At 40.4% G+C, this 12,667-nt stretch overlaps 1 protein-coding gene across 1 annotated transcript in view; it reads right to left on the reverse strand.

Annotated features, from left to right (window-relative positions):
* Positions 1 to 5,459: 5,459 nt before the first annotated feature.
* The window catches only part of cckbrb (cholecystokinin B receptor b), a 31,519-nt gene continuing 24,311 nt past the window's right edge, over positions 5,460 to 12,667 (reverse strand). The window contains exons 4-5 of the mRNA XM_008298740.1: positions 10,916 to 11,043; positions 5,460 to 6,001 (exon numbers count right to left, since the gene is read on the reverse strand). Of these exons, the coding sequence (XP_008296962.1) occupies positions 5,460 to 6,001; positions 10,916 to 11,043 (670 nt within the window). The remainder of the gene's footprint in view (positions 6,002 to 10,915; positions 11,044 to 12,667) is intronic.

Below are 12,667 nucleotides of genomic sequence, written 5' to 3' on the forward strand. Positions count from 1 at the left end.
TCTGTTAACTGAACCACACACAGCAGACTGCATGTGAAGCCCGTACCCTGGTGATTCTACCTCATGCCCTCATCCAGGAAAAAACACTGCTTCTGAATAGAATAACATATTTTGGTACTATAAAACCAATTTCTATGAGACATGGATGGCACATGACGCCCATTAATGAAGTTGTTTAATCAAATCACCACAATCAAACACTATTTAAGTATCTGTTGCAGCATATAGTTACCGGCACAACACTTGAAGACACATTATACAGTAGTCAATGTGTAGAGTGTAAATAGGTGCCAACAGCAATTTATTTGCCCTGAAGAATCCTAATTCATTTACCCAGCCTTGTAAAAAGGACAGTCAGTTTAGAATATGATGTAATACTTTGTCAGTAATTTAAAAACTACCCTAATTATCTAAAACCTCCTCTTTAATAGCAAACTAGAAGTTAAATTAGTCATAGCAGTGCTGCAACAGTTCATTTAGAAATCTGCCCTCTCTCATATTGCAGATCATTGTGATTCCAGTGCATCAAACACTGCCGTTTTTACAAGGCACAATATTCAACAATAGTATTATTAGATTTTAAGATTTTCCACTTGAGAGGCTTTCATTAGGAGTCGGAGGGTTGGAGGACATAAAAGTCACAGGACTTCCACCCAAGAGACTGAGGTTTGTTTCCTATCAAACACCAAAAACTTGGCTTTGTTTTATTCCATGACTTAAATTACAGTTCCCTCGCTGTTTGGTAAAGTTTGGGCACTAAAACTTCTTGGGTAAAGAATGCAGTTTGGATTCAAATACACTCTTTCACAGCATGAACTACATGCAACAAGGTAAACGTCTCGTAACTCGAAAGTTACAACAGTGACGACACCAGCAGGAACATGTGTCCACGGGCTCATGGCATCTATTTCTGACATTCACAGATATTTATAGGTCTATCAGCCCAGCCTGTGCATTGAAAAATGACACTGAAAGGTACCAACTGTGCTGTAATGTGGGTCCCGACAAAGCACAAGTATGTGACGAGTTGGGAGTGAGACCAGGCTCTATTTTGCCAGAAGATTCAGGCAAGCAGTTTTAGCTGCCATTCAGATAACCAAGCTTATTTCCCAACCCCAACACATCTTATCACTGCAGAGCGGATTTGTCATGAATACACCTGGCTCTGCTGCCCAGTCAGGCAAATTTGCTCATCAAATATCAGCTTTGCTCGCATTAAACACTTGCAACCCCGCTCAAACTGTCAACCCCTGTGCCCCAGAGATTCCCTCGGCAACACCTGTGGACGCTGTCCTTATCATCCACCAGCAGCATCCCCCCTGAGTACAGCTGCACCATTTGTCACCTGCACTTACATCAAAGAACTTAAGCAAACGAATGGCTGTCATTCGGAGGAGCCGATCTCGCTCATTGGGGTTCTCTGCAATCCAAGCAAAAGTGAGAGTATCACTACAGCATCCGATACCGCTGCGATATGAGCACGCATAATGCTTACGGTAAGAGGTACCGCCGTCAAGCGTGGTAATAAGAAGCATGAACGGGAGGGAGGGAGTTGACGGAGAAATCAATCAAAACAACCAGTAACAGGTTTGCGTGGTCTTTATGGAGAGGATGGGGTTGTTTAGCCAGCAGCAGGGGCATAATAATCAAAGAGTGAGTGAGGGTTTGTCACTCGATAAAGGCCACCTCATTGTGTTGACTGAACGTGATTGATTACCCAAATCAGTGTGATCGTTATCAGTCAACAAATGTTCAGATTGTTGCGGAGACTCTTTAACCTCTTTTAAGGTTCTTTTTTTTTTTTTTAGCACACTATGGCATGAATGAGAATAACAACCACTTACATTAACATATTTCTACTGGAGCCTAAAGAGTCTTGTTTATTTCACTACAGTCTCTGCAACAAACTGAGCATCTATAGACAGTGTTTGTAATTAATATATACAAACTATAAAAATAATAATAATTCTGACTTGCTCCACATGTTATTTATCCAGGAAGATAGCTACTTTGTCAGTTTTTACGGAATATTTCACACGTCTTTGGTATTTCTGACATTTCTGCTGCCGTTGTGATATAATGGAGGTAAATGGAATTGCATGTGTGCCCAAAGCATTCAAATTTAACTTTGAAAAACTCAACATCAGTATGTTTTCTGAAAACTATACCAAGATAATCAGCAGGCTACTGTGGGAAAGTCATCAATTATATTGTCTCAGTGAGTAAGAAACTAGTTGTTTAATGGGTGGAAACAATGCTGAGGCTTTAGTTTGTCATTTTTATCGCACAAAATCCCATTTCATTCTCTAATATCTAAAAGCCATGGCATATAGGACTGAAACTGTCAGTGTGGCTCATAAACCATGCATATTTTAGAAATGTGTGCTGCCAACTTGTGCTGGTGACATCATTTACAATCACAGTTTCACACAGTAGTGACAGGGTGGTACCAGTGTTTTTCACCACTCCTTTTCACTTCTGCATCCACTCCAGCAAATTATGCCACCAGAACAAGCTGGCTGTGCCTGTTGGGTTTCTTGGGTTATTTCTTTTTCATTCTTCTGCAGAAAACTAAAGTGCAGCAAAATGTAGGTGTCCCTTTGTCCCCTCGATGTTTTTCATCAAACACAACTGCATTAAATCACAAGCAGGAGCTCGTCAGTAGAACTCTAACCTTAAAGCCAAAGTGATCCATTTCCTGACCTCTTAGAGGCAAACCCAATGTATTGACATATTAGCTCCTTCAAAATGTGTTGCAGCTAATAATTAAGCAAACAGTTGCTAATTTATACTTCAGCAGAGCAGTTGAACTTTAGCATTTATCTGGAACCCTGTTTACAGCCACGTGATGAATTCACAGATGAATTCGATGTTTACTTTTCACACAATTTTGGATTACAACAAATATCTGAGGTTCAAGCAGTTTCTCTGGTGACAGACTCACAGGAACCTGTAGAGCATCTTTACATCTCTTTATATTGGCATTTATTTACATGTTAGTTAAATATGCTAACTAGATGTCACCACATCTATTTTTACACTGACATTTAAATTTCAAGTGCCAGTATTAATTTAGTGACAGGGAGGGGGAAGAACTAATTATTGGCATCTGTCAGTAATTGGTGCATAATAACAAGTTAAAGCTGGAGTAATCTGTCAGGTGTGTATTTGTAGCTGCTGGATGAGGAGGGGCGGGTTGACGGAGTAAGACATAACGGCCTCTGTGACACCGCAGGGAAATCAGCCTCTTTCAGCACACGAGGAGAAAAAAAAAAAGAAATCACTTTCCAAGTGTCACTCATAAAGCACAACACAGACGGCTGTATTACAGTATTCCCCATATGTGGGCAATGCTACTAGCAGATGCATGAAAACCTCCTGCCTGCTGTTTATTGCAGTAAAACTTGATTTACTGAGAGAGGAAAAGTTTGCTTTTTCAAGGTTTAACCATGAGACCGTGAGATCAAATGAGCATTTCAGTTTTGGTTTCATGCACATATTTCAGATCGAGGCCATTACCTCTGTGTCAATCAGCCAAAACAATGTCAACAGTTATGAAAGAATGCCTCTGCCTCTTAATTTGTCTGACCTGAGTCTGCTCAGTGACACAAAAAGAAAGTCAATAATGCTCTGGCTGTCACTTTGTCCTTCGTGTGAAGCCAGGGCTGTCTCAGTGTATTAGATTTATTAGGACAGCAGATACTAATTGATTTGCACATAAATTGAGGATTTTCCAAGACTGCTATTTGCTCGTTTTCCTGCGACACAGATTGAGATTTCAGCTGATTAATTCCTCTGCCTTGCTTCAGGATAGTCTCCCACAGTAAGGCACCGCTGATTTTATTTGAACCACAAAAGGTACAGTGCACACATGAAACTACAAAAGCTGCAGGCCTATAAAACCAAACAATCGCACAAGCAGGCCATACATCTATTAGTCGTGGGACTGACAGCATTGTGCTTTGGAGCACTTAGTGAAATATGCTCACCGGTTGAGCCTGGCAGGGCTGAGGTTGTAACACAATTAGTGGGAGGTGAGTAGGGGAGCTAAAGTCAGACATGCAAGACAGAGCTGACAAAGAGAGAGACCTCTGGAACCTGGCCTCCGCTCTGTTGCCTGCAGGTGACAGAGAGTCGCTGCACTTATCAGCCTCACAAAAATGTGTAGTTTACAAATTTGAATCTGCAAAAGAAGTGATAGAGCTTTAGAGCCATAGTGGGCTGTCTGTGTTTAGTGTAGCTCTGAGCTATAATATATTATTCTGACACAGTAATACAAGATTCTATCACAGCATTAGCGTTCCAGTGTGTGGGCCAAGCGCTGGCCGCATTGATATTGGTAAACTATATGCACTTAAAAAGTGTCTGGTATGTTCAGGGACATGCCACTTTTTGATATACTTTAATCTAATTTATAGCAGAAGAAGATGCTTCTCAAAAACTCATGTTTCTTTGTCAAAATGTCTTTCAATTTTGCTCTGTTTTTCTTTTTCGCAGTGTGCAGCACTGTCTGTTGGAGTTTATGGAGTTTTGCTAATATGCTATCAAGGTTGTAACGAAGTCAGGGCTATTAAATAAATTAGATTCGACATTTGCTACTATGTCTTAATGGAAGGATGCGAGACTAACTCTAAAAACACAAACATGGCGAGCGTTACAGTTTACAAACACAACACAAGGCATCACTACTACGTACTGGTGCGGACTACGGAGTCATGTACATTAAAAACCCGCTCATTTACCAGTTTCCATGTTGAAGTTCTTAACATCTGAGAATGTTTTTCAGTTTGTTTTGAAGAGCTTTCAGTTATACTTCCGAAGCCCTAAGGTTACAATTTGCCTGTGATTATTATGCAAATGATGTATGAGGCAAAATCTAAATTAGACAAAAACAACAGAGTATCTAGAAGCAGGCACTTAGTCCAGAAGGCAATTACATTACCAATTATTAACACAGATAAACATTAACAACTAACAGCAAAATATAAAACACAGTTCCAAAATTACAGAGCAAATGGTTCCTATTTTGATAGCTACATAATGACTAGTAAGTTATTAAGACTGTCTCCCTCAGATATCATGCAGTCCAACGCTGCTAACAACCTCTGTACACACACACACACACACTCACACACACACACACATCACCATAAACATATAAGCAGACAATTTGCCTCGATCTCCTGTGACAAGAGATAACTGTATAATCTGTTTTTTGTGCTTTTTCAAAAAAAAAAAAAAAAAGCTATGGAGGTATTTACACTGTAAGACTTGGTGTCGTCAAATAATCTCTGCATAATTGTGACCATGAAGCTTCTATACTGCTACATTACACGGCCTGCTTTTCCGCACCACATCGCTGTCCCTATGAGCATAGCATTGGCCTAAAAACAAAAGAAGTGGGCTGCTGTGTTGCCGTAGTAACTGTCTTTCCTGGATTGTGTCTACATCCATCTGCCTCAGCAGGTTCCCATGGTGCTGACAGTAGTGTAACTGAACTTGGACATGGATGCCCCAGTTGCCATAACATCCTCCTCATTGTCCCGTAGCCCACGCCGATGGCGGCGGTGGCAAGGCGCGGCGCAGCACGAGAAAGTGGCAAACAGAGCTTTGCGAAAACGTGTGTTCATGAAGCAGTAAATAATTGGGTTGACGCAGGCGGAGGTGTAGCACAACAAATGGATAAAAGCAATGGGTGCCCCCGAGAGGGCATGTTTGGCGGAGACGTCATCAAAAGCCCGCCAGGTGTTGGCACAGTAAAGTGGCATCCAGCAGAGAAAGAAGAGGACGACAATGACCACCAGCATGCGAATGACTCGCTTCTTGGCCTCCAGCTTGGCCTCAGACGTGTTGCTGCGCGGTCTTTCTGCCTTGATCGCCCTGCCCGATGTAGCCATGGCGGACATCTCCATCGAGTGTGGCCGCTGGACTACATTAACATAGCAGCCATCTCCATCGTCGCTGCCACTAGACACGGTGGCAGTCAGGCCGTTCTTCACATCTGCATGGGAGAGAGCGGTCAAAGATAGTATTTCTGTGTGAATTAACTCTCAGCTGTTGCCTTGAAAACTTTTAATATGATTGTGTGATACTTTATGCCTTCTCTGTACTTTGGAGGCAACTTTACAGGCAAGATGTTTTCCAAAATATAGACAAAGACACAAAAGACAGACATAAAGTACTGATACAAAGTCCATCCATTATCTATACACCGCTTAATCCTCACTGGGGTCATGAGGGGCTGGAGCCTATCCCAGCCGACTCAGGGTGAAAACAGGGGACACCCTGGACAGGTCACCAGTCTATCACAGGGCCACACTTAGAGACAGACAACCAAGCACATTCACATTCACACCTACGGACAATTTAGAATCACTAATTAACCTCAGAATGATTTTGGACTGTGGGAGGAAGCCCACAGGGAGAACATGCAAACTCCATGCTGTAAGATCTCAGGCATCCTAACCAGGACGTGAACTGGGGATCTTCTAGCTGCAAGGTGACGGTGCTTACCACCGAGCCACCATGCAGCCCCCTGATACAAAGCCTTGTTTTGAAAATGGATTACTTATTGATTCATACCAATTATTCCAAAAACAGAAAAGAAAATCACAGATTAAACATAATCAATGTACAATTTAAGACCTTACAAGCTGTCTCATTTTTAACATGAATACGTTTCAGTGTATACAAACAATACAAAAAAGAAAATTCCTAGTGTTTGCACACTTTCTAGCAATAAAAATGTGTTTAGAAGTAATAATATACTCACTTCTAATTCACATGGCCACAAGAGTTCAGATACATAGGTTAATGTATGCTTAATAAAAGCACAATCATTTTATTGCCTTGACCAAAGTGCTTTTGTTGCCTAAGACAGGACTTTAGATGCAAACTCTGGTCTTGCATCTGATTTGTTATCAGCCCATCAAATGGTCACTATCAGTTATCACTCCCACAGGTATGGTTGGGAAGCGTTGTCCTCTATCTGCCTGTATGCTCAATAGGCTCATTATATAATGTTCATGCAGAAAGTGTTTACTGACATACCACTAAAATTCACATTTTGAGATTGAGGATTCTGTGGTGGCATAAGTGTTCAATTTTCACCCAGAAGACTGGAGTTTGAGTCCAGAGTGGGACTTTTGATTTCCTTCCATTTTACTATCATTTTTGACTTTTTTGCTTTAAGTTGCTGTTTTGTGTTTGGTTAGCCTTGGTTAGGTTCAGGAAAAGATCATGGGGTTGCACTTATCGGAGGGAAAAAAAGCTGTTTCTTTATGTTTGACACACAATCCTGTGATGAACCGGCAATACATCCTTCGCTGTGATCGTGGGCTGGAGGACACCAGCATAGATTTCAGATGCACTCATTCAGTCGACTGCATGAGGTCACCTATGTGGTCTGGGTTACTTTCTGTTTATCTGTAATCACAATGAATGATAATCCTAAGAGCTTCACTGGAAAGCAAGCGGACTTCCTGAAAACGTTTCACCTGAGGCTTCTTTAGTTCTCTGGGTTGACAGGGGAAATGTCTCCAAGAAGCAATAAGAGAAGTCTAGAGGCTTTCTACTAAAGCTCTTAGGATAACCATGACCTGGACGACAAAAAAAATCTACACTACTAAATCCAAACTCACCTTCTGGTGTACTGGTAGGTACAGTTTGCCCAATCTAGAGGATAGTTATGAGAATAATGATGACAGATAATGGCCATTTAATGGGTTGGTAACATTAAAATTAGGTGAGTCTCTGGTGTGAGAGTCATATGTTTTGTTTGCCCACTTGCCACCCCAACCACCTTCTGCAGGCGCTTCATAAACATGTCATCACGTTGCTCCTAAAAGTCGGAGAACAGCGTAGTTGCAGGAATATGATTTTTACGAGAGATGGTTTTCATTGGGAGACAAGAATCCAACACAAGATTGGATATACTAAGTGGTAATATATGAGAGGATGATACTTTACAAACTAATTTTCATCTCATGGAGTACTTTTTGTATATTTGCCCAATATTTTTGCGACTGAATTAAAAATGAATCGACCGGGGAAATCATATTTTCTCCTGTAGCCATCTGATTGAATTCCAAGAATCTTCCACAGCTCCGTGATGGAACATGCTTCCATTCATTCAGTTCATTTTGAGCGAATCATAGTTTTTTTTTTTTTTTTAAAGAGCAGCTGCTCGCTCTAAAGGACAGAGAAGTGGCCAGCAATTCTCGATGACCCACAGTAATCATCCATCAAGGGATATTGCAATTTATTCATAGAAATTTAATAATGCTGCTTTCCTTCCTCAGGACAAAGGACAATGAAAACAGCATCAAGAGCCTCGAGGCAACCAAACAGGATCTGATACTGGAAAGAGAGCATTCAAAATTTGCTAAACCACTCCTGGGTTATTAAATCAATTCTCAAGAGTTTATTTTGTGATCTCATAACCCCCCCACTCCACTTTTTTTATTTTATTTTGTTTTGTTGTTTTTTTTTACCTCCACACATCTTTGTCTCTCTCAAACTCTTTATTTAGTTATTTATTTATTTGGACAACCCCTTTCTCTCTGAGACCAAACAGATGGTAATGCCCAGGCCCACAGCTGCTGGCCAATTCCATCCTCTAATGGAGCACAAGCAAGCACACTCCATGCGACTATCATCCCAAACACACTCTCACATGCCCACAAAAGGTTATGTTTCACTTAACCTGCGCACATTACAGTGATTGTACCGCTAATGAAATTGTTGTGATTAAAGTGCAATTCTTCATCATTCACATAAACCATGTAAAAAAATAAAAATGTGAACAGTAATATCAGAGCTCTGTTGGTAAGTGTGGCTTCATTTAATGAGAGGCACAGTTTGAGTCAGCACACTGTCAGTAAAACAATTACAGTGAGATAGAGAACACTGCCCAATCAGACACATTTATATACAACAAGCCGACATACAAGGTGTAGCTATTACATAATGGGGCAATGCCAGGTTGACTTACATAAGCTGACTCTTGGTATTTAACAGCCACACCTCATACATTTGTATTGAACTGGTCAGAAAATGTCAATAGTTTAAAAAGGCACAGGTCAGCTTGCCTTTCCTACAGAAACTAGTCTCTCAAAAGTCTTTTGAGGTGAATAGGAGGCTTTGGAATCTGAATTTTGTTGCCAGTGATTTTCAGGAGCATCAAAACCATACATCAGACTAAATTTCATCACATGTTTGGTGCTTTTTAGTTGTTTACAGCACGCTGAGCAATCAAGGAAGCAAACGGAGATCCTCCACATGCAGCCTTGTCTCCTAACAATGACGTTTCTACACAGTTAAAATGCATTCTCATTTATTTTTTGAGTAAAATATACTATATCTTTGCAATTTATTTTAATAGCTGGATTTTTCTTTTTCAGCCAGCCAATCATATGTTAGATTGGGCAGGACTTGTCATCCTGGTAACATGTTGGAAAAGTATTTTAACCAAAACCATATATATGTTCCTAAACCCAGTCATGTTGGTGCCTAAAATTAACCATACAGCAAGTGAAATTAAAGCGATTAGCATAAGAAAATCTAACTTTTAGTCTAAAAATAATGACACCACACGGACAAGAAACTCAACCTACTGGGTGAAAGTCCTGCTGCGGAGTTCTTCCTTTACCTCCGACCTCCTAACACTGATTTTCAGACTGGAAGTGTCTCATCATAGTGTTACCTTCTGGGGTAAATGCTTCCTTTTCTATGTGTAAATGCAGTTTAGTTGCATAGGAAGGGTTTTTTTGTTAAGACAATTTGGGCAGATCCTCTAACCACCATCCTCAATGACAGGATTACCTCCACTGCCAACATTAATTGTTCTTTAGGAAGTGCAGATGTTTAACATCAACGTTTACCATGAAAATGTTCTTTACTTCCTCCAATGGAATTGACTTTGTTCCTTTAGTTTGGTATTTTCAGTTCTAAGAATAAAAACCTATTTCTAAAAGTTATAAAGTCACAACTGTAATGTAACAGCGGTGATATGTTAAATGGTGATAGTGTTAAATGTGCACTTTTGTTTTCTTCACAACTGTATTTAAGGGCTGCAAGATGACTCGGTATAACTTTAGAATGCTTTTCATCATACCTGATTAATATCAGGTTTTATTCTGTGTTTTCATTTTCACCTCCTAAGTATGGTGTGCCACAGGGGTCAATTTTGGGACCAATTTTATTTTCTTTATACACGCTTCCCCTTGAGTACATTGTTCATACACAGAGTGTCCTTTCCATTCTAGTGCAGCTGATATGCGGATACACCGGCCTGTTAGATCTTTTAACCCTGAGCTCTCCTAATGACTGTCTTTGCAATGTCAAAAACTAGGTGTCAGAAATTTTTGTCATCTAAATTCAGACAAGGGGCTGCAAGGTGGCGCAGTTGGTCGCATTGTTGCCTCGCAGCAAGAAGGTCGCCGGTTCGCATCTAGGTGGAGGTGCGTGGAGTTTGCATGTTCTCCCCGTGCAGCGTGGGTTCTCTCCGGGTTCTCCGGCTTCCTCCCACAAGGTCCAAAAACATGTTGAGGTTAATTGGTGATTCTAAATTGTCCATAGGCGTGAATGTGAGTGTGCTTGGTTGTCTGTCTCTAACTGTTGCCCTGTGATAGACTGGTGACCTGTCCAGGGTGTCCCCTGCCTTCACCCTGAGTCAGCTGGGATAGACTCCAGCCCCCCACGACCCCAGTGAGGATTAAATGTATAGATAATGGATGGATGGACAACTGTATTTACTGTAGTTTTTATTTATTGCAGTACTTTTCTGCATTTTATGTTTGTTTTTGTTTTTTTATTATTGTTGTCTGGGATCAAAGTTGCACTCTGGGACATTCATTAAATCTTTACCATTTACTATTTTCTCCATGTTTTCTGTATGTAGTGCGCATTGCCTCACCGGTGGAGTCTTTTTTGTGGCCCATCTCAAACTGGATGCCTCGATAAAGTTCTCTGGAGATCAGTCCATAGGCCACAATCATCACCACCCCTGGGATCGCAAACAGTACAAGCAGAAGCAGAATGTACCTAAAAGAGGCGGATGAGACATGCAAACATGCCAGCATTAGTGGATAAAGAGAACAGCGTGTTCAAGGACTCATGTTGTCATATCTCTGTGTGTAATCCATTAGAAGTACTTGAGATACAGAGCAAAGCACTGCATTTCAGGAAAAATAAATAAATACCAAGCAATCTCAGAAAACATACTACGAAAGACACTTAGAGAATCCTCAAAGACTAGCCATGCAACTGAAAAAAAAATCCCATTCAGTGCATGATTAAAAAAAGAAAAGAGAAGAGAATGGAATTCAAAACAGAGATGATGGCTCAGTTTGTTTGACAAAAAGTACAGTATCTTCAGGTGGCCAGCAAACATGTTCAATCTGGAAATATATTTAGAACAGCTGTAAATCATTCAAACTACATTTTATTTATTTTTTTAAATGATGCTTCGTTGTGTGAGTTAAGTGTAACTGTAACACATTAGAGACCCTGGGGTTAGTAAATCAAGCCACACACAGACACAGAGTGCTAAAACACACACATATGAACCAAAATCCCTCGTCTCTGCACACAGGGTTGACTGACATGACCCCGAAGCCTGTTTCATCTTAAGTCCCAAACAAAAGCGCACGGAAACAACGTCTGTTCTTTCATCTGTGCCAATGTTTCCACAAAAACACTCAATAGACATGAAGTTTGAGTTGCTAAAAACAGGCTCCAGGTCCAAACATGGAAATCAATGAGACGTTTCAGGGTGGCGTGCCTCGTTGAAAATACACAGACAGACGCACACACACACGGTTCATCGAAAGTTTATTTGATACAAAACGCCACATTATCCAGACAGCAAGTGCCGGGAGAGTTTTCAAAAAAATGTAAAAAATGCATGACCTGACAGCTAATTCTATGATAAGTTGCATTTCATGTGCTGTTGTGAGCTGCATCACCCTGGAAATGTTATTCATGCTGTTCAGTAAATAAAAGAAACGCAGCTTTTTTTTAATAGCTCCATTTAAAATTACAACCGTACCAAATAGTTTGATCATCCTCCTTATGGTGGAAACACCAACTTTTAAGTGAATGTGCTTAAACTGAATTGAATTATTTATTACAGTATAACATTTCACTCATTACAGGACTGGTTGGTAAGTATCCGACCAATAGGAAATAAATGTAGTAGAACTCTGTTTATGTGTATAAGCACGACTTTGGATGTGCTCACTAATCTCTGTTATTGATTTGGGGCTTTTTAATCTGTTAATGAGATGTACCGAGCAGCAAATGGTTTTAAAGGACTTTTGTAGGAGGCACATTGTGGTGCATGGTGGGATGACTATTCATTTTTGTCCAACAATATTCCTCCACTTTTTAAAATGAATATTCAGTTGCATGAAATGAATTCAATTTCCAACTGAACAAAGGAAAGCTCTGTATCGTGACTGACTCGATGTTGGCTTTGTGCGAGATGTCCTGGATGTTTAAAACTTAGTGAAGCATAAAGTTTCCCTGATCACAGAAATTAAAATTCACCGTATACAGCACGCACTAACAAGGTAACTTAATCCAGGAGATGTCCTTCTATGTCCTTCCAGGCGGCTTCTACAAAAGATTCTTTCTTTATGTAGCCCTATACTTTTAACCCTCTGTA

Source organism: Stegastes partitus, unplaced genomic scaffold, assembly GCF_000690725.1.
Source record: "Stegastes partitus isolate 25-593 unplaced genomic scaffold, Stegastes_partitus-1.0.2 Scaffold1347, whole genome shotgun sequence".
NCBI lineage: Eukaryota > Metazoa > Chordata > Actinopteri > Pomacentridae > Stegastes > Stegastes partitus.